The following is a 22,890-nucleotide window of genomic DNA, read 5'->3' as shown; positions in this document are numbered from 1 at the left end:
CCTCAAAGTTTAGAGTGACAGAAGATCACTCTGGGATCAGGATCAGATGAGCTTTAGTCCCAGTTTAGGCCTGGTTTAGACCCGCTTTGGACCTGGTTTAGGCCCGCTTTATACTCCCTTTAGGCCAGGTTTAAGCCCGGTTTAGGCCTGGTTTGGACCCGGTTTAGCCCCGCTTTAGACTCCCTTTTGGCCCGCTTTGGACCCGGTTTAGCCCCGCTTTAGACTCCCTTTTGGCCCGCTTTGGACCCGGTTTAGCCCCGCTTTAGACTCCCTTTTGGCCCGCTTTGGACCTGGTTTAGCCCTGCTTTAGACTCCCTTTAGTCCCGGTTTAGGCCCGCTTTAGACCCGGTTTAGACCTGGTTTAGGCCCGCTTTAGACCTGGTTTAGTCCTGGTTTAGTCCTGGTTTAGGCCCGCTTTAGACCCGGTTTAGACCCGGTTTAGGCCCGCTTTAGACCTGGTTTAGTCCTGGTTTAGTCCTTTTGAACCAGGCCTATGCAGATGATACAGAAGCTCATTTTGATTCCGTGTTAAAGTTCTGGTTTTGTTTGCTGTTATTTTTTCTTGTCGGATCAAAATGTCGAACCTAAAAAGTGTTAACAACATTTCAAGATGTGAATGATTTTAAACCAAAACGAGGGCAAGAAGTGGAACTATGAGAGTTTAAAGTGCAAGAGGTGGAACTATGAGAGTTTAAAGTGCAAGAAGTGGAACTATGAGAGTTTAAAGTGCAAGAGGTGGAACTATGAGAGTTTAAAGTGCAAGAGGTGGAACTATGAGAGTTTAAAGTGCAAGAGGTGGAACTATGAGAGTTTAAAGTGCAAGAGGTGGAACTATGAGAGTTTAAAGTGCAAGAGGTGGAACTATGAGAGTTTAAAGTGCAAGAGGTGGAACTATGAGAGTTTAAAGTGCAAGAGGTGGAACTATGAGAGTTTAAAGTGCAAGAGGTGGAACTATGAGAGTTTAAAGTGCAAGAGGTGGAACTATGAGAGTTTAAAGTGCAAGAGGTGGAACTATGAGAGTTTAAAGTGCAAGAGGTGGAACTATGAGAGTTTAAAGTGCAAGAGGTGGAACTATGAGAGTTTAAAGTGCAAGAGGTGGAACTATGAGAGTTTAAAGTGCAAGAGGTGGAACTATGAGAGTTTAAAGTGCAAGAGGTGGAACTATGAGAGTTTAAAGTGCCTGCGACGAGGCGGACGACAACTTTCACTAAAACATGACATTTGCAGGTTTAGAACTGTACTTCCTGGTTGTTAAAAAGTCAGAAAAATGTTTGTTGTAAATGGGTGTCACACTTTGAGTTTGTTTGATTTATTTCTGTCATTTCAAACACATTTTTCACAAACTGCTGCTCGACTGGTGTAAAACTCATTTATGTTCACAATAGTATTAATTATCAAACGCACATTCAGCCTTTTAAGATTCTTTTTTTTATGTAACTTATGTTGTTTGCAATAAAGAAAATAACTTTTACATCATTTTCTTCTTGTTGTCGTCAAAAGTATGAAAACAATTAAGAATGGACCAGTTTGTAAATATATCAAACGTTTAATAAACTCAAATAAATTACTACAAATCTGGATAAATAAAGTTTTAAACAGTGCTTTAACAGAGGGACAACAAAAGTACAGAAACAACAAAGAAAACATCAACTCTGTCCAAACGTCTGTATAAATATCTTTTTCGTATAAACAGTTCAACAGTTTGGACACGATTCTGACCAGAAGTGAAACGACTCGTGTGTTTTCAGTCTCGGAAAGCTCTCGTTTCAAACCGCGGCGCTCGTTTGCGGCGCGGTTTACGATCCTTTATGAGCCGACACCTTCTTCTTCCGCGCCGCGAGCATCTCGTAGAACGGGTCTTTGCTGATGGCGGCTCTGAGGAGGAAACAGAACCGGTCGTTACCAGCAGAAGCTCCAGGTTCTGTCAAACTGAACAACTTTTAACGTGTGGGTCGTTTCTAGCGCGCACAGATCCTGCCGACAACGCTATTGTCCCAGTGTGCGCTTTAGCCACATGTTAGACTCTTCTTCCGGGTTTACGGCGGATAAAATGGTTGATCTGCTTTACAAAATAATCTCTGATGAGCCACCGGATTTGGCCCGCGTTTAAACCGGATTCAGACCGGATTCGGCCCGCGTCTGAACCGGATTCAAACCGGATTCGGCCCGCGTCTGAACTGGAATCGGCCCGCGCTTGAACTGGCTCATTCTGATCTGGGGAAGCTCTAATTCAGGATCATTAAAAGTACAGTTTAACTACAGTATTTTTTGAGGCTGTTGTTGTCGCTGTGGAAACCTCTTTTATATTGTTCTTGTTGTTGATAACAGAGTTCTGAGATTAGATTTGCAATTCATGTTTTCAAATCAGGATTAGACTTTAAACCAAGTCTGAACGGCTAAACTACTACAAGAATCTCATGCAAAAGATGGAGGATGATAAGGAGGAGAATGAGAAGTAGGGGGATGAGCAGGATGAGAAGGGTTTTGTTGCGGCCGTTGCCATGTGAACGCTGCACTGCTCCTCTGAGCTCTGGGGGGGCCGCGTCGTACTTGATGCAGTCGATCCACTGGTCTTTCTCTTCGGGCGTCGGCGCTGAGATCCTGTAGAAGGTGTGGTTTCCCTCCACCACTCGTCCGTCCGCCTCCGTCTTACAGGCTTTGATCACCTGGTCCTTGTGCTCCGGGATGAACAGCTCGAAACAGTTCTGACACAGGGAAAACACTCATTTTGACTTTGTTTGGCCTTTTTTCCATCTAATTTAAAGGACTCTGCGTTATTGGTGTTGTTATTGTCCTTTAACAGTTTAATAAAAAAGCAAAAGCAGTTCCATGTCTCTGGCTTTACACACACGAGGAACTTTAGTTTAGGGCTCCACCTACTGGCGGCAGAGGGAATTACACATTTGAGAGGAAAAATGCATAAATACTGGTTTGCTCTTCGACTTGCTAATGAAGCCATGCAGTTGTACGGGTCATGACAAGGGAGGGAGTTTAGTCCTGCTTCAATGTCATTTTAAACCTGATTTAGCCCTTATTTTGCCCAGGTTTAGCTCTTAAATGATTCTGATAACCAGTCTAGTCTCATTTTAGACCCGATTTAGCCCTTATTTTGCCCGGGTTCAGCTCTGAAACTGTGTCATTTACCGGTTTCTTGGAGTCGTCCACTTCTCTGATGCTGAGGTTTTCCAGCGGGATGATTCCTCTGGGCTCCTTGTCCTGACACAAAACGCACCACAAACATTCAAAACCACCGCGTTTTTAAAAGACAACGACCCAAAGCCCCTGAACTCACCGTCGTGTACTCGAAGTAGTAGAGGCAGTTGTCCGTGAGGATGAACCAGCGTCGCTTCCAGGTTTTCACTCGACCTCCTGGCGATAAACTCTCCAGAAGTTAAAAACGCTTGCGATAAACGAAGCGGGTTAATCTGCGTTTTTAGCCAGCCAAGTCTAAATGATGTTAAAGCCACGCCCACGCTCATTAGCAGCTAGTTAAGCTCAACAGTGTCACAAACGAAGCAGAAGTTGGAGACGCAAAGCAAACAAACGTCAGGTTAAAGGCCGAGCGGTTATGAGTTTAAGAATAATCAATAAACTTACCTCCTGCAGATGAGGCGGGAAACAAACACAGAAGAACACGTTATGAAGACGCTTTGTACAAGAAAATGCAACGTTTTTCTCCAAATAGTGGGTTAAAGCTTCAATGTTGTAGAGGAATTGTTCAATAAACGGAAAAAAATATGAGTTTTTGGAGTTTTTTAAAATTCAAACGTTTTCAACCAAAATGATGGACAATATTTAAGTTTAGCACAAAAATGATGAACTCAAGATTTTTAATTTCAAAGTGACTCGAGTAAAAGTTTCACATTAGAAAATCTACTGAAGTAAAACCTGTTTGAGTAAAATTTCACAGATTTTGAGAATCGTTATACGTGTTTTTTTTTGCATCTTTCTGTCGGCAAAGGTCAATTCAAATAAATGTCTTCAATTTTTACAGTGGATATTTTAGTTTGTTTAAAAGTTATCTACCGTAAAAACTACTTTAAAGTTTAAACAACACATTAAACTTCACATTTCACTAAAACACATTATCATATTTCAGATTTGACTAAACACTTTGCTCGTCCCAGTTTGACCATTTGTGTAAAGTTTATAATTGTACTTCCTGTTTGGACATAAGTAGAGGTGATTCCACAGCTGTTACCATAGCAACCAGACTGTAAACAAGAGCCAAACTCCACATAAATGACAACAGTTCTGATCTGACACAATAAGACCATAAAACACCTTTATTTAGTCCAACCAGGGTTTAGACTGTCTCTGTGTCGCACACTGATGACATCACAGAGGGATTCAGCTCCACTTCCTGTCATTTTAAACTCGCATTTTTCACAAACTGGAACTTAACAGAAGTAAAACTATGAAAAATATTGACCACAGGTTCTACTCCATTAAACTAAGTCAGAATGATAAAAACAGCAGAACCTTTAATATGGACTTTAACTACAGAAACATGTTACTTAAGTGCTGTACTGTTACTTTCTACCACTGGTAATTAGTAAAAAATACAAAAACAGTATATATAATGTCAGCTACGACGCAAAGTAAAACTTATGTCTCTTTTTATGACATGATATTATAAATAAAAACGTTTCCCTGATGGTGTGAAGTGGATCTTTCCGTACCGAGTTTGAGGAGCCAGCCTTCTCGGTCGGGGTTGAAAAACGTGTGCGTCAGGTCGTTGCCGTCGTCCTCGGGGATTTTAAATGGCTCGTTCTTGATGCTTTCGTACAGATTCTGCACAAAATGAGAATAAAAGACACGTTTAGATTATGTGACGATTTAATTTGTGGCCATTATAGTTTCTAAATTTGTGAAAAACTAAAAATTGAAAAAAAAAAAATGAAAACTTGAAAATCTGACCTTCCTGTGGAGCTTTCTTTTATTTATTTAAAATCATTATTATCTTTATTTTATTTATTTATTTTAATTATTATCTTTATTATTATCATTATTTTATTTTTTTAAACGGCTCGTTCTTGATGCTTTTGTACAGATTCTGCACAAAACGAGAATAAAAGACGTGTTTAGATTATGTGACGATTTAATACATTTGTGGCCATTATAGTTTCTAAATCTGTGACAAACTAAAAACAGCATTAGATCAAAGTAGTGTTTAAACTTTGTGTGAAAACGGGGACAAAAAACAGACAAATGCACCGACTTTTTCACACTTTTTTCAAATAAAAGATTGAAAAGTGATATTTTTCAGGATTTTTGTACCGTCACCTTTACTTACTACAAAGCCATAATAGATCAGATTTGTCAAAAGCCCAGATTGTGTTATAACTTAATGAATCAGATGTAAATCCCCTCCAGTTCTGGGCTCTAAACTGTTGCTCGGAAACTGATTCTGGGTCATGAAAAAATCCATTTAAACCGTATTAATCTGGAGGAATATCCTAAATTTAGCCGGTAATGACATGTGTATGGATTTGGTCTTGTTCGCAGCAGGAGATGATCCACTTTCTGATTCATTCTTACCTCGGACGACCTTTGTGCCAGAAGAGTTACACTTCGGAGCTTTAGAAACGTGTCAAATATAATCAACTGTTTACATTTCTTAAACGACACAATCTGTTTCATTTGTTTCGTTCTCGGCCTTAAAACCTGCTCTTGTTCTTGTTGACATGTTACGTTTTACAACTCAATGCCATGAACTGTACTGAAAAACGACATTTGAAGCTTTTAGTACAACAAATGAGCGACGCACACAACGCCGGTTTAACAAACAGGATTCATGGACTTAAAAATGGCATTTCTACCTTTGACGTCACAAATCGGTGGAAACTTAAACCTGAGTGTTTTTGTGAGGCTCAGAGCGGCGAAGAGGAGCTCGAAGACCAGATGAATGAAACGAGTGTAAATGAAGCTAAATGCAACTCCTGTTTGTTTTTGACGAGGGAACAACGTTAGAACCGGGAAAAGTCAATCCGTGCATCATAATATACGCTGCGCTAACTGCACTAAAGCCTTTAGTTCCCCCCTGTGAAAGCGGGTGTGGTTGCGTGAATGGTGCGTCTGACCCGCAGCAGGTCGTAGGGCAGGTCGCCGCCGTCGTTGATCCCTCGGTTCATGGACGTGAACCTCTGCACGGACGGCTTGTCTTTGACGTTGGGGTTGTGCAAACTGGTGTTGAGCATGATGACGGCGAACGACAGCACGTAACACGTGTCTGGAAGCAGAAGAGGGCCAAACGTCGTGGCGTTTCTGCTGCAACCGGCGTGCTCAGCCTCGCGCTACCACTCACTCACTCGCTCTGGAACACTCACCGGTGCTCTGGAACACTCGCAGTGCTCTGGAGTGTTCCAGAGCACTGTGAGTGTTCACAGTGCTCTGGAACACTCACGGCGCTCTGGAACACCTCTGGAACACTCACCGGTGCTCTGGAACACGCCGGCGTTGCAGCCGCAGTATCTCCGAGCGAAGGCCTCCATCATGCGGTCGATCTTCTGAGCCTCTCCAGGAAGTCTGAAGCTCCAGAGGAACTGCCTCAGAGCCTGGACCAGGTTCAAGTCCGAGAACTCGTGTAAAGCCACGAAAGACTTCAGCACCAAGAGGTTCAAGTCGTCTCTGGAGGAGCAGAAGAAGAGGAGGAGAGGGTCAGTGGAGCAGAGGATGAAGAGGAGAGGGTCAGAGGAGCAGAGGATGAAGAGGAGAGGGTCAGAGGAGCAGAGGATGAAGAGGAGAGGGTCAGAGGAGCAGAGGATGAAGAGGAGAGGGTCAGAGGATGAAGAGGAGAGGGTCAGAGGAGCAGAGGAGAGGGTCAGAGGAGCAGAGGATGAAGAGGAGAGGGTCAGAGGATGAAGAGGAGAGGGTCAGGAGCAGGGGATGAAGAGGATGAAGAGGAGAGGAGCAGGGGATGAAGAGGAGAGGGTCAGAGGAGCAGAGGATGAAGAGGAGAGGGTCAGAGGAGCAGGGGATGAAGAGGAGAGGGTCAGAGGAGCAGAGGATGAAGAGGAGAGGGTCAGAGGAGCAGAGGATGAAGAGGAGAGGGTCAGAGGATGAAGAGGAGAGGGTCAGGAGCAGGGGATGAAGAGGAGAGGGTCAGAGGAGCAGAGGATGAAGAGGAGAGGGTCAGAGGAGCAGGGGATGAAGAGGATGAAGAGGAGAGGGTCAGAGGAGCAGAGGATGAAGAGGAGAGGGTCAGAGGAGCAGAGGATGAAGAGGAGAGGGTCAGAGGAGCAGAGGATGAAGAGGAGAGGGTCAGAGGAGCAGAGGATGAAGAGGAGAGGGTCAGGAGCAGAGGATGAAGAGGAGAGGGTCAGAGGATGAAGAGGAGAGGGTCAGAGGAGCAGGGGATGAAGAGGATGAAGAGGAGAGGGTCAGGAGCAGAGGATGAAGAGGAGAGGGTCAGAGGAGCAGGGGATGAAGAGGATGAAGAGGAGAGGGTCAGAGGAGCAGAGGGTCAGAGGAGCAGAGGATGAAGAGGAGAGGGTCAGAGGAGCAGAGGATGAAGGAGAGGGTCAGGAGCAGAGGATGAAGAGGAGAGGGTCAGAGGAGCAGAGGATGAAGAGGAGGAGAGGGTCAGAGGAGCAGAGGATGAAGAGGAGGAGAGGGTCAGAGGATGAAGAGGAGGAGAGGGTCAGAGGAGCAGGGGATGAAGAGGATGAAGAGGAGAGGGTCAGAGGAGCAGGGGATGAAGAGGATGAAGAGGAGAGGGTCAGAGGAGCAGAGGGTCAGAGGAGCAGAGGATGAAGAGGAGAGGGTCAGAGGAGCAGGGGATGAAGAGGAGAGGGTCAGAGGAGCAGAGGATGAAGAGGAGAGGGTCAGAGGAGCAGGGGATGAAGAGGATGAAGAGGAGAGGGTCAGAGGAGCAGAGGATGAAGAGGAGGAGAGGGTCAGAGGAGGAGAGGATGAAGAGGATGAAGAGGAGAGGGTCAGAGGAGCAGAGGATGAAGAGGAGAGGGTCAGAGGATGAAGAGGAGAGGGTCAGAGGAGCAGAGGATGAAGAGGAGGAGAGGGTCAGAGGAGGAGAGGATGAAGAGAAGAGGGTCAGAGGAGCAGAGGATGAAGAGGAGAGGGTCAGAGGAGCAGAGGATGAAGAGGAGAGGGTCAGAGGATGAAGAGGAGAGGGTCAGAGGAGCAGAGGATGAAGAGAAGAGGGTCAGAGGAGCAGAGGATGAAGAGGAGAGGGTCAGAGGAGCAGAGGATGAAGAGGAGAGGGTCAGAGGATGAAGAGGAGAGGGTCAGAGGAGCAGAGGATGAAGAGGAGAGGGTCAGAGGAGCAGAGGATGAAGAGGAGAGGGTCAGAGGATGAAGAGGAGAGGGTCAGGAGCAGGGGATGAAGAGGATGAAGAGGAGAGGAGCAGGGGATGAAGAGGAGAGGGTCAGAGGAGCAGAGGATGAAGAGGAGAGGGTCAGAGGAGCAGGGGATGAAGAGGAGAGGGTCAGAGGAGCAGAGGATGAAGAGGAGAGGGTCAGAGGAGCAGAGGATGAAGAGGAGAGGGTCAGAGGATGAAGAGGAGAGGGTCAGGAGCAGGGGATGAAGAGGAGAGGGTCAGAGGAGCAGAGGATGAAGAGGAGAGGGTCAGAGGAGCAGGGGATGAAGAGGATGAAGAGGAGAGGGTCAGAGGAGCAGAGGATGAAGAGGAGAGGGTCAGAGGAGCAGAGGATGAAGAGGAGAGGGTCAGAGGAGCAGAGGATGAAGAGGAGAGGGTCAGAGGAGCAGAGGATGAAGAGGAGAGGGTCAGGAGCAGAGGATGAAGAGGAGAGGGTCAGAGGATGAAGAGGAGAGGGTCAGAGGAGCAGGGGATGAAGAGGATGAAGAGGAGAGGGTCAGGAGCAGAGGATGAAGAGGAGAGGGTCAGAGGAGCAGGGGATGAAGAGGATGAAGAGGAGAGGGTCAGAGGAGCAGAGGGTCAGAGGAGCAGAGGATGAAGAGGAGAGGGTCAGAGGAGCAGAGGATGAAGAGGAGAGGGTCAGGAGCAGAGGATGAAGAGGAGAGGGTCAGAGGAGCAGAGGATGAAGAGGAGGAGAGGGTCAGAGGAGCAGAGGATGAAGAGGAGGAGAGGGTCAGAGGATGAAGAGGAGGAGAGGGTCAGAGGAGCAGGGGATGAAGAGGATGAAGAGGAGAGGGTCAGAGGAGCAGGGGATGAAGAGGATGAAGAGGAGAGGGTCAGAGGAGCAGAGGGTCAGAGGAGCAGAGGATGAAGAGGAGAGGGTCAGAGGAGCAGGGGATGAAGAGGAGAGGGTCAGAGGAGCAGAGGATGAAGAGGAGAGGGTCAGAGGAGCAGGGGATGAAGAGGATGAAGAGGAGAGGGTCAGAGGAGCAGAGGATGAAGAGGAGGAGAGGGTCAGAGGAGGAGAGGATGAAGAGGATGAAGAGGAGAGGGTCAGAGGAGCAGAGGATGAAGAGGAGAGGGTCAGAGGATGAAGAGGAGAGGGTCAGAGGAGCAGAGGATGAAGAGGAGGAGAGGGTCAGAGGAGGAGAGGATGAAGAGGATGAAGAGGAGAGGGTCAGAGGAGCAGAGGATGAAGAGGAGAGGGTCAGAGGATGAAGAGGAGAGGGTCAGAGGAGCAGAGGATGAAGAGGAGAGGGTCAGAGGATGAAGAGGAGAGGTTCAGAGGAGCAGAGGATGAAGATGATGAAGAGGAGGCAGTAGCACTCGCCTCTCTCCCAGATAATCCCCGATGGCGGTCTTGTTTAGCCCCTCCCCTTTGTAGAGAAACCGGGCGATGTCATCACTGGTGTTTTTCAACAAGCCGCTGTCAATCAAAAAACAGATCCCCTGAACAAGGCAAAAAACAGGATTAGTTTGGGTTTTATCGCGCGTGGAAATATATAGATTTACACAAATATCTTCTATAGCTACCGTCTATATTTTTTTTCTTTATTGACAAAGGAAGTACATCAGACGAAGCAAATGTATTGTTTAAAGTGTTAGCGCAAAACACGCTAACTTTAATAATGTAAAAGTTAGCGCAAAACATGCTAACTAAAATGCAATACGATAAATATATTTTGAATTTTGCTAAAAAAATTCTATTTATCACAGAATTGCACATTTTTTAGTTTTAGAATTTCACTTCCTGTTTGTAATCGATGACATCACAGTAGGAAATTACCCAGCAAAACACTGGGCCAAAACTCATCTAATGTCACAATTACTTTATTTGACAAATAAAAATGTGTGAGAGCGACTTTATTTTGTTGAATTCATGTTTAGAGTCAAAAAAGTTGTTTCTTTTGTGTAAATTCTGCATAAACTTTGTCCGAAATGAGTGTCCCTGGTGTGATGTCACTTCCTGTCATTTTCTACAGATTTTTCAACGTTTCCTCCACAAATACCTGCTCGATTTTAGTAAAACTATCATTTATACATACAACAAGTATAAACACACCAGATAAAGTCAGAATTAGAACATGGTAAAAACCCGTCACACGTCACTTTAAGTTTGTGCTCATTATAACGGCGAGGGCCCGCAGTCGTGAGCCGTCACCTTCTTGGGGTCCATGTTGAACTTCTTGCGGCCCACTGCCATCTGCTTGTTCCTCTGCATGCTCTTCCTGAAACACACGAGGCGGAGCACGTTATGTAACGCCACCGTCGCTGAAGGTCGAGTGCAGCTTCACCACGAGCCGTCACGAGCGCTCTTCATCACACAACGCCGTCACGGTCGGTCTCGTCACGTCGGAACGCTTGTGTAAGAACATGAGTCGTACACCGAGGACGCGTGTCGTAGAGGCTTAAAAACGGCACATCGTTCACCTTCGACCGCACGAATGTGAGAAATCTGTGAGCGAGTGTTTTTGTGAGGCTCAGAGAAGACGAGCCTGTAAACGGGATGAATTAAACTAGCATAAGTGAAGCTAAAAACAACTGAATGAAGCTAAATACAACAAAATGAAGCTAAACACAACTGAATGAAGCTAAAAAACAATTGAATGAAGACAATGAGGTGAAGAATCTAAGCAGGAGAAAAGATGGTTTGAAAGAGGCAATATTTGTCAAAGAGAATCCGTCCTGAAACCGAAATGGTTTAAGATTCAACCTTCTGGTCGTATATAATATAATAGTGTCTTTAATCCCTGGAGTGTTCGACGCTCGGGGCATTCTGATGCTAATCAGGTACTCAGTGAGGAGGGAGCGGAAGCCAGGTTACAATAGGAGGCCAATAGCCCATTACAGGGCTGTTAGGATACAAAGAGGGTATTTTTCAAGTGAAACCAGATACTATCTAGTATAGATACTATCTACTATCTGATACTACTAGTATCAGGGCGGGGCCTACTCAGAGTAGGATAAATATCTGAGTTCCCAGACTCAATTCTCAGATTGAGAATGACTCTTGTGAGTCCAGATGATACAACTGCATCTTTTTCTACGATGGACGACTGCTGGACAAACGAGGTATTACACTGACAAGTGAATGAAGCTAAATAAAGGTGTGTTTTAGATGAGGGACAATGTTAGAACAGGGATGAAAAGTACATTTTGCATATTGTATTATAATGTATAAAGCATCTGCGTGATCCATTATATAAAATATGTTTGTAATTATAAATAACAACATTACAATTACTATAATTGTATTATTATTTGATTTGAACTTGTGTTTACCACAGATATGAGATGTTTTAGTCCATGTTTAAAGTCCTTTACACAGACATGTGTCAGAGGTCATTCCTCACCGTTCTTCAGACTGACCCAGGTTTTCAATCTCGCTCGTCACCTCGGCGATCTCATCCTTCAGCCTCTGGAAAAACGAGCACACACATGACACAGAATGAAACAGAATGAACACACTTTTATATTTCTGTGCCGTTTATGTGTCCGACACTAGTGACGTCCGGATCTGGAACATTAGAGGTCAGAGAAGAACTCAAAACCAAAACATTTAAATTAGTTTAACTCCATCTGCCCTCGACTTTGAAGTTATTCGTGGTCGTACAAACACAGCCTTTTGGCCTTTCCTACTGAACCCTCCGACAGGGACCGCATGATTCAACCCTGGAGGTATGTGGGGCAGACCCTCCCACCGCTCAAATCCTGCCCAGGCCCGAGCACCTGTTCTGGGGTCACGTCGGACCAAAGAGGGCCCCCCCCCCTCTCCTCCGCTCAGCCCTGACCCAGATCCGGCCTCGACGTGGGACGTGGGTCAAGGACGGAGAGAGGCCCGAAAGAACGAAATGAAAGGAAAACAAACGCGCTCCGTCTTTGCAGAGCGCCTGCGTTTCTAAAGTCTGGGACCGTCCCTTGCGTTAGCGCCGACGGCAGGGTTAGCGTTAGCCTCCGAAACATCACGGACTACCACAAAACCAGGGCCTGAAACGCACTCAAAAACGCCAGAGCAGCGTCAAAAAAACCACCACGCAACAACAGGAAGACAACAGGAAGACAACAGGAAGTGCCTCAAACATGTAAAGCAGGTAAACAAACAAACAAACAGATAAACTCATGTCTGATCAAAAACAAATGCTTACTTAACAGTTTAGAAAATAGAGCTGGAAGTTAGAGACCGACTCTTTAAATTTGACAGCGACAAATACCGTATTTTCTGGACTATAAGTCGCACCAGAGTATAAGTCGCACCAGCCAAAAAATGCATTATAGAGAAGAAAAAAACATATATAAGTCTCACTGGAGTATGAAAGTGTGAAAATAACAAATAATATCACATATAAGTCGCACCTACAAAAAATGCATAATAGAGAAGAAAAAAACATATATAAGTTGCAGTGGAATATGAAATGTGGTTGCAAGTGTGAAAATAACAAATAATATCACATATAAGACGCGCCGGAGTATAAGTATAAATACAAGTATGAGTTGCTCCCCGGCCAAAAGAAGAAGACCAAAAGAAAGGTGCCACTTATAGTCCGGACAATACGGTAATTCGGTGCCGTCTATAAACGTGACACTTTCATTCATAAGATCAAAGCAAAGTCAGCTGTTACTGTTGTTCTTGTTTCACATGAATAAAGTTTCACATGATTTGAATATTACCTGAATGTCCTGCAGCAGCTCCTGTTTACGTCTGCGGATGGTCTCCAGCTCCTCCTTCTCCTCTGGACTCAGGTCAGCAGGAACTGGAGGACACAAAAACACAACTACTACTACTTTATATATACAGAATACTACTACTACTGCAACTAGAACCGAATGAACTCAAAGTCGTCCTCACTAAGCCTTGATTTTGTGAAGCTTCGGGACTGATTCTTTGATGATGTTGTGAAGCCTCAGAAACATAAAAATACATTTACAATAACACTCCGTCTCCATAGCGACACACCCACTAATTTGCCATAACGTTCACCAGTTTGGAAAGAGAAAAATCGACTTTCTTTGTCGTTACACATTCATTTCTGAACCATAATTCCAGCTAAAACTCTGCAGTGTGTAATTTCAGTTTGGCCCCAGAATCTTACCGCGGCTAACGGTCAGACTGTGGCTAACGGTCAGACTGCAGCTAACGGTCAGACTCTTACCACAGCAAACGGTCAGACTGCAGCTAACGGTCAGACTCTTACCACAGCAAACGGTCAGACTGCAGCTAACGGTCAGACTCTTACCACAGCAAACGGTCAGACTGCAGCTAACGGTCAGACTCTTACATAGCAAACGGTCAGACTATAATTAAAACATTGTTAAAGGACAAAAACTATGCATTATTTGTATCGTTATATTTAAACATGCTCTTGAGGACCTTTAGTTTGGCATCTCATGTTTTAGAACAAAATTAAATGACATCTGAATCTGCCGTTTCCCACTGCACTGAGTGAGTTTTTGCGCCCTCTACTGGCTGCAGAGGGAATTACACAGGTTAATGACAAACAACTGAAGACTGAGAAGGCCATGCAGTTGGACAGATCGTGATTAGACGGGAGAAACGCCTCAGAATGAATCTGGAGATAATTTATGGAGTTAAAACCAGCAGAAGAGTCTCAGAGCTGCGTCACAGGTAGAACATGACATCACAGATCGAGGAGATTCAGAACGGAGTGTTTCTGAGGCTCGGAGGGGAGAGGACTTTATCACCGGGATTCATCAAACTGTGAATGAAGCTAAACGTGACTCCAGCTGAGTTTGTGACGAGGAACAATGTGAGAACAGGGCGAGAACAGGGTTAAAGGGGGAGAAAAAGGACATTTAGCATAATTCGTCGGTGGATTTTACGACAGCTCTCGTGCCATATCCGAGTTTGGTCGCTCCAGAAACACGACAGAGTCTCCTGGACCGGGGCGGAGTGCGTCTGCAGACCGACGATAAGCTACAAACCACAAACTGAATGAAGCGACGCCGTTCAGTCACAGATGATGGATTTCAATGCCAAGAGCAACAGAAAGTACTTCGGTAAAAACACAAAACTAACATTAAATACATGTAAGTCTTGACACAGAATCAAGAAGGTGCTTAAAATGTCTCAGTCCAGATTCATATAAGGCACAAAACAAGTCATTAAAACACAAGAGGGCAGAAATATTACTTCATACTCTTGTTTAAGACATTAAAATAGACGTTTCGAACTCTTTGGGCTCATTTTAATCATTTTGGTGATAGAAAATACACTCCATATTCAAAAACAACAATCGCTATATCATCCATTTTATTTAATTTATAAGCCGCATTTTGATCATTTCAGCGCTAAAATAGTCTCTACGTTACTTCTACTTTAACAGCTGGCCTGTTTAAAGCTTCTCCGCTCCTACATACACGCGTCAACGCAACAAAAATGACACTTTTTGCACAAACTCTTGAATGACACTTTTAACACACGATACGTCAAGAAAATCGCATCACACTTTTGACTTTGTCCTCGATTCAAGCCGTTATTTGGTCCAAAACGACGTCAAAACCTTTTATAACATCAATTGTAAACGTGCTGCCGACAGAAGGATCGCCACGGCAACAACACTCCACTCAAAACACACTTAAATCGCACATTTTTTTGCTCAACTCTCTTGTGTCAATAACAAAGTCAAAGAACATCTGATTTATGGATATAATTGAACAACTTGTGATTTTGTAACATCCCAGAGATAAAAAAGGAAACAAAAACAATCACCATTGGCCAAAATTTAAAAAAAAACTGACAAAATTTTTCACTAAAATGTTTTTTATTTGATAAAATTGTAGTGGAATATTTTTTTAAACCAGAAAAGCCTGTGTAATGAATCAAACAAATATTGAAAAACACTGCGTCAGTTGATGGTTTCTTTTTTTCAGGGGTTTTTTCATATTTTTTTTTTACATTTTTCAAAGACTTTAAAGAACATTAAAAACAGAACAGGACCAGAGAAAGTAAAACAAAGAAAACTAGAACACACAAATGACCCCAAAAAATATCAAATCCGCTCATTTTAAATTTAAGTCTGAACGTGATTTTGTTTCAATTTTTGTAATATCCATTATAATTTCTGTCCAATTTTGATTGTCAATGCGTTTTTGTGTCATCCATTTTTTGTGAGGGCCAGTCGATGGTTCCTAAGTTGAATCGTTTTTATTTTTGGGATTAGAAATGATTTACTTCGACCAAAATAGAATGCGTGAATGAATTATGGATTTTTCAAGACAAATACACAGTTTAAAGTACTTTCCTGGTGTTGTCGGCGCACTACACACCGTCGGATCACAGAAAGTTTGTCTTGTCAATTCCACAAAGTGTGCTGCGATATCGATATTATGTCAAAATTTGAAAGAACATTTTTGACACGATGACAAATCTGCTGATGCAGTAATGTATCAGTGAAACTTTGTCGAAATTAAAACTTAAGAGACAAAATCCGACTAAATTTAGACTAAATGTCATTTATTTGTGATTGAGAACCTTGATGTTGGTGTAATACATTTATTTTGTGCAGTTTATCATATGAACTGTTGATTATTTAAAAAACTTACACATTTACTACATAAATTGGTTTAAAAAAGTATTCTGTCTATGTTATGTCTTTTTAATATACTGTAAGTGCTTTTTATTTTGTGTTTTATCATAATAATACAACTATTCAAGATAAATCAAAACGTTAAAAGCCAAAAAGAACAGAAAAAAAATTAATAAACGATGTGGAAATCCTTTCAAAAACTGCTGAGTCTTTGCTATAAAAAAAAAAAGAACAATACAATGGACCAAAATACAGTTGTTTGTCCCGACTTTGTGGAGTCGGTGGTTTCACAATGCCCCGAGTTCAAAGGGTTATCGCACAATCCGTTCACGTGAAACGAAGAATAAACGTCTGCGCTTTGACCCCGCCATCGTCCCGCATCCGTCAAACTCCGGTGCGGGTTCGAGGAAATGCTAGGTTTAGGTGGCGAGGCTTCTCCGACGTCGCCGTTCGTTCGCAGGTGGAAGAGCGTCCATCCCGATGACGTCGACGACAACGACGAGCGGTCGGAGCGTGATCGAACTGACGCCCGCTACGTCATACGAGTCACGGTAAAAGATCGTTTCTTCTCCGTCTCCATGCATCGAATTTCAGTAACAAATAGCGTCATATTTGAATCTGCCGCCGATGACCCCTTAAACTCCGCCCATATTTTTGGAACGATACGTAATAATCGACAAAATACAGTAGTTGAAATGGCAAACGTGATGGATGTCGACGTGTTAAAAAAAATACTTTAATTAGGGCTGTGCAATTAATCAACTTTATTACCGTGATTTCAATGACACTTTTCAATTACAAAAATGTTGTAATAATAAAATACAATGAACTGCCTTCATGTGTGATGTTTCCACCTCAAAACCTGGAGCAAAGACACTTTTCTAATACATGATAATAAAATAATACAAATGAGGCAGAGGAAAATAATATGTCTGTTTGCCGTAACCCGACCGAGCCGTCATAATTATAGCCGCCTGAACCCCCCCCCAGCATTTTGTCAAAATTATGCCAAATTCTTTTATTTTTATTATATTTCGCTGACTCACCGACCGTTTAAAAAAAAACAAACGTCGTTGTGAATCATTTTGTATCACTGGAACTCACTAAAAATATTACGAAGCCGGAAAAGAAATGAAAATGAAACTTAACACGAGCGGAGAACGTTCAACTCATTGTCTGTTGAAGCCTGACCCCTGGTGGTCCCTGCATGTCACTGGCAGAATAAAAGAAATGGCGACGGCAACATGTGTGTTCAGTGTGTCAGTGTCAGACCGGACGAAGCGAGTGAAAAGAGTTAGAATTCAAAATAAATTGATGGTGTTAAGAAAGACTGATAAGTGGCGTAATGTGCTTGTGGACTTGGTTGGTGAAAAAGACGATATTGATCGTTATTCTCTGACACTGAGTTCCAACCGAGCATCCGAACATCCAAATGAAGTGACTTGAACCAAGAAATACTGATCGCAACGGGATTTGACAGTGGGCTGAAATATGCAGAATTTACAAAGTTGTATTGCCTACATATGCGAGTGAATCATGTAGACAAAACCCAACTCCAAAGAGAAATCCTCGAAAGACAAATTTCCTGTTTATTGAACCCCATGGTCTCATTCCAGGAGACCTATTATTCCGTTCTTTAAAATGTTCAAAAAGTTCTATTTTTACATACACCCATGTGTATTTGCAGTGTATTTTGTTTTATTGTTCCGTGGATGTAAAGTTAATTTACTGTGAAAATGGCCAAAAAATAAAATAATTTGTCCTGTACAAAAATAGTTTATTGGCTGGACTTATTCATTTTTTTTTGTACATTTACGGTAGCATCTCTTTTGATAAATGATAATATTAACTTAATTTCATAGGCAAATTATCATTAAATTCTATATACAAATTTGGAATTTTTTATGCTTTAAAGTAAAAAAAATTTTTTTACCTTCCTACCTACCCACTTGAAAAAGTTTGGTAGGGTTACACCAAACATACAATTCATTTTAGATTTGTTTTTTGCCTTCAAAGTAAAAAAAAAAAAGAATTTACCTACCCACTTGAAAATGGTGGGTCGGGACAATTTATTTGGGTTAGCCTGAAAACAAAAAAATAATAAAACAATAATAAAAACTAAATAAATAAATACTAACATAATAATTCACAATTAATGATTTAAGGAGGTTTTCCGTGCGCTATTTCCAAAGAAGTGTCCCAATTTTTGAAACTCCCGGGATTTAAATTATGAGCAAAAACATAAATCATGATAATAACCCGTGTCATAATCCACAGCACGGTTTGAACACTCTTAACACTCTTTTCACACGTAAATCTAAAACAAAGCACAATTTCCTTCCCTAAAGTCTGTCCCAACCAAATATCGGCCCAAGCTGGCGATTTAAGACCGATACGCCACCGATAACCTGGTCTCCACGACGACGGTATGAGACAAATGAACCAATAACTAAAAGACGTAAGAATCTGCCAAACAATGACAATAAACAGACCTTTGGCGAAATGACCATTCATCCAGCAGTTCTCCAGTGGTAGTACTTCCTGCAGTAGTAGTAGCAGTAGCAGTGGTAGTAGTAGTAGTAGTAGTAGTAGTCCAGTCCAGGTCAGTGGTATTCCCCGGTCTCTCTCGGAGCCTCAGACGGGACTGTCCTGTGTCTAAATGTGGCCCATGAGCTCTGGGGAAACCCTCCCTCTCTCTCTCTCTCTGCCTCAATCTGGACGTCCCAGCTCCTCCCACATGTACAGCTCCTCCCACATGTACAGCTCCTCCCACATGTACAGCTCCCCCTAGTGGACAGCAAGAGCACAGCGTTTAGCCGGCACAAAATAATATACTTCTAATTAGGCACGTATCAGCCTGTTTTCCATCATTATAAGCCATTTACTTTTATTTTATTGAGTTTATTACACTTTTATTACACTTCTACACATCAGGCCCAGTTTATTACACTTTATTCTACTTCTTTATGTCATCTTCAAAAGTGCGTCTGGCGCTTCAAGCTTTCCACAGCTCATAAAACGCGACAGCTTTAAACTGTTCGGGAGGTCCGCGCCACAGACACTGGTTTAAAATGAAGCGATCGAGCTGCATCGCCCCGTGCTGGCCGTCCGGTGTGAGGGTCCCTGAACATGCAGCGGCGCGACTTTAAAGCTAGTTCTGATAAAGCTCAAGATGGCTCTAAAACTGTTCAAGTAAAGTTACATTTGGGAGTCTTGTGGTATCGATACATGTTCAAATGAGTCTCTAGTTTCGATACTATAGCATAGACATTTTCCCCCTTCTGTTTTTTAGCTTCCATTTTGATTTTGTTATGCATTTTTACCACAAGTAGAACATTCTCTTACTTAATTTTAAATGGAAATTTTGATCTAAACTGACTTTATTATGTAAAAACAAACTAACTGAATTCCACGTTAGAACAGCAAAGGGCTCAGCAAAACATCAATTTAGCCTTTTGTGTGTCCTGTAAGTTATAATGTGTGAGTTTATAAAAGACATTAAAGTGACGTATGATAGGTTTTTATGATTTTCTAATGTTGACTTTATCTGGTGTGTTTATACCTGTCGTACAAATAAATTATAGTTTCACACTTATCGAGCAGGTATTTGTGGAGAAAACGTTGAAAAATTTGTAGAAAATGACAGGAAGTGACATCACAGCAGGGACACTCACTCAAAATATATTCATCTTAACTACATTTTAGTTCAATGAGTGGTCCGGCCTGGAGGGGGCGCTTTAGAGCCAGGTTTAGAGTGTCTCTTGCTACATCCTCAGCACAAACACAAACAGCAGAGGAAGCGGCTGACTCGGAGCCTCGGGGCTGAACATTTCGGCCCCGTCCACGAGGCTCCGCTCTGAACACGGGCCTTGTGTTCAGAGCGTTCAGCGCCCGAGGACGACGCCCAGACGCCCGAACCGCCTCCGGGGTCCGGCGAGCGGCGAGAGGACAACGTGGGAGAAAGGAAAAATCAGATGCGAAACTGCACAGAACGAAGTTTGATTAAATTAAGATGGGAACGGATCACGATGGTCTTAACGCTTGTCCGCGATCTCGTTTGTCTAAATATATCATTCGGCGCCCTCCAGCTGCGTCTGAACTGTTGATCCTGCAGCGGCTCAACCACAAGACGGACGATAATCAATATAATCAATACAAAGAGCAGAGATTATTACCATCCGTGCCACATCATGGGCTGCTGTATCCATATATCGCCACTAGGGGTGTTCACGTCTAATCGATTAAAGCGCCCCCTACAGGTCGGACGACTCATTGAAATGTTGCTAAAAATCACCGATTTTTTTTTAATCACAGAATAGCTCATTTTCTAGGTTTAAAATTTTACTCCCTGTTTGTAATTGATGACATCACACTAGGAAATTACCCAGCAAACACTGGGCCAAAACTCATCTAATGTCACCATTTTTTTTATACGACAATTAAAAATATAAGAAAGCGACTTTATTTTGTTGCATTGATGTTTAGAGAGTCAAAAAAGTTGTTTCTTTGTGGTAATTCTGCAGTGCAAGGATACCACCAGAATGAAAAAACATCCGCGTGCTGCACCGCGTGGGACCTATTTTCTCACACACAAACGGGATAGTGACAATTTATGTTGTGTTGAACGTCAATTGTCACTATCCCGTTTTAATTCAATTGACCAAGCTCCTACAGGTAATATTCAGGTATGAAAAGAGTGATCTTAATGGGATATCGCCGTGCGAGCGCCGTAGTACTTTTCGCTCGTGCTGTGATCTTAATACCATATTGGGAGGTATCGTGCGGCCGTGCTTGTCCGCGTTATAGGCTCGACGTCGTTTGTGGAAGAGTGAGAATCGAACTTAACCCAGAACATGAAAATAATTTTACCGTATTTTCCGGACTATAAGTCGCACCGTTTTTTTTCTTCTCTATTATGCATTTTTTGGCTGGTTCGACTTATACTCCGGACAATACGGTAAATGGATTTGAATGAATTTTATGAGTTTCCGACAAGTCAAGCAGACTCTTCTTCTGATACTTCCTTTTTATATTCTGCAGCGACGTTAGCGATTACAATTAGCATTTTAAAGTTTAATTCCTGTTTTATTCCTCACATTTGGTCTGGTATTATATTGAGGCTTGTTTTTTTTAGTCTACGTTTAAATGAATAACCTCCAACAACAGCATCATCAGAACATTTATCTTTCAAACGATTATTCCTCTTGTACATTTGAGACTTTTCAATAAATTATGAACTAAATAAAAGTTGAAATGTGGTGATTGAAGGATTCTAGACAGAGAATATTTAAGAATAAAGTGTGTTACTTCTGTTTGGTCCTGGTTTAAGTTAAGCAAAGGTCCGATTTATTTACAGTTTGATCAATTTTTCTCGTACGTTTTAACCAGTCCAAACCAAGATCGTACAAATATTCACCAAAGTCGTGCGGTTAAACGTCTTGTTCTTGTCAAAACTCGGTCCTGGTTCTGATTCTGACCGCTCTGGAACACATTTCTAACATTAAACAGCGCGTGTTTATGACTTTAACCCAACGTTTGTCAAAGTGTCAAACGCATTTTCCACTTTAAGTCACGAGTTAGAACTGAGAACTGTGAAATCCCCTTTAGCCCGCGCAGTACGGTGCAGAAATACACTGCAATAATCATCATAATCATAAAAAACGACATTTAGACGGCGGGAAACATTTTCCGCGAGGCATTTCTGACCTCAAAAACCAAACGTAATCACACAACAAACGACTGACAAGCGACACAAAGCACGAAATGTCAGCGAAACGGAAAGAAATATGAAAAATCAAGCCCAGTTTGAAACATATTTACTATTGTTATTTACATTGTTTGCGAGATTATGACAGAAACACAGCAATTTTGACGGAAAAACTCTCAAAATGAATGTTGTAAAGTGGCAACTGAAAGCTTTTAGACAGAGAATATCTACGAATAGAGTGTATTATTTGTTAAAACCAGAAATGTGTTATTCTTTTTGGACAGTTTGATGTAATATTGTGGCTGTTATTGTTTTAAAAAGGTCTTTTCGTGTCCGTTTGGTCCGAAACGTGATAACAATAAAATGACACTGGTTTGGAGTCGATTAGTCACGATTGATCCAAGTTTTAATTTAAGTACTGATATACTACAGCGTTTATCACAAAATTATACTTTTGTGACGCTCAAATTACATTTCGTCTATATGTATATGAAAACGTAATAATTAAAAGTTACAATGGCTAATATAAAAAGTTTTTTACAAAAGCCTTTTTCTTGGAATTTCTAGGTCATTTTTTAAGCTTTTGTGACTTTTATCTTAACTTAAATATAACTGACAATGTTCTAGTTTCCACTTGAATTAGTTCTTACAACACATTTATATTATTGTTGCAAGGTTATTAATGTTATGTGAGTTTAGGCTGTATTTTAATAACTTTTAATCCTTCTACAGAGCATTAAATTGTCTTAATAATTGTGTTTTATATGTTGTCCTCGCACGTATTGTTAAAGTTTAGCATGTTTAGCACAGCTGTTGCTAACCAGGCATTTCAGTTACATTGACATTACGCGCGTTTTCAGCTTTTTTAATCACATTTGCAGCTCGTTTTTAACTCACCGACGCCGTCTTCAGACTTCAGCACCATGTTTAAGCTCCTGCCGCAGCTCGGCGCTCCAAACAACGCGGGTTTAGCGACGTAAAAGTGGCTCAAAGTTGTACAAAAGTGCGATGTTTTGCGGAGTTTTTCGGCCAACTGACATCTGTTTGTCAGCGGCAGCGAGCCCCGCGTGAGGAGGCGGGGACTAACGGACAAGGAGCCAATAAGGAGGAGAAGAAACCCAAACTGACAGCGGGATCGGCCAATCGGGAGACAGGATTTCACAAACGGGCTACTGTATGAACTTTGTCGACTGAATTTTTATTAATGAATTAAAAAGGTTCTTCTACAAAACAACAAAACGTTTGATCGTGAGATTTTGTGAATGTTTTGATTATAAATGTTTAGTTTATTGAAATAGTT

General features: G+C 42.4%; 1 protein-coding gene across 1 annotated transcript; it reads right to left on the bottom strand.

Annotated features, from left to right (window-relative positions):
• Window positions 1–1,632: 1,632 nt before the first annotated feature.
• On the bottom strand, window positions 1,633–22,651 carry LOC140368659 (cytohesin-1-like). The gene is made up of 12 exons (XM_072455655.1): window positions 22,488–22,651; window positions 13,008–13,090; window positions 11,693–11,757; window positions 10,501–10,567; window positions 9,670–9,788; window positions 6,437–6,630; window positions 6,084–6,232; window positions 4,683–4,794; window positions 3,293–3,369; window positions 3,145–3,216; window positions 2,551–2,705; window positions 1,633–1,875 (listed from the first exon to the last, which is right to left on the bottom strand). Exons 1-12 carry the CDS (start codon window positions 22,513–22,515, stop codon window positions 1,797–1,799), a joined length of 1,200 nt encoding a protein of 399 aa, XP_072311756.1. The 5' UTR covers window positions 22,516–22,651; the 3' UTR covers window positions 1,633–1,796.
• Window positions 22,652–22,890: the final 239 nt, after the last annotated feature.

This window comes from Eucyclogobius newberryi, unplaced genomic scaffold (assembly GCF_026437365.1).
Source record: "Eucyclogobius newberryi isolate DKJ021-1_F unplaced genomic scaffold, fEucNew1.0.hap1 SCAF_20, whole genome shotgun sequence".
In the NCBI taxonomy this organism is placed as follows: domain Eukaryota; kingdom Metazoa; phylum Chordata; class Actinopteri; order Gobiiformes; family Gobiidae; genus Eucyclogobius; species Eucyclogobius newberryi.
Note: the sequence above shows the minus strand (reverse complement) of the source record. Positions and strands in the feature narration are given on the sequence as shown.

What these genes read in the sequence shown, in the direction of transcription:
- LOC140368659 (XM_072455655.1), bottom strand. Translation starts at nt 22,515, where the DNA reads ATGGTGCTGAAGTCTGAAGACGGCGTCG. An exon ending in GAAGTCTGAAGACGGCGTCG is followed by an intron (nt 13,091 to 22,487) that starts GTGAGTTAAAAA and finishes TGTGTCCTCCAG; the next exon opens with TTCCTGCTGACCTGAGTCCA. An exon ending in ACTACTTCGAGTACACGACG is followed by an intron (nt 3,217 to 3,292) that starts GTGAGTTCAGGG and finishes GTTTTGTGTCAG; the next exon opens with GACAAGGAGCCCAGAGGAAT.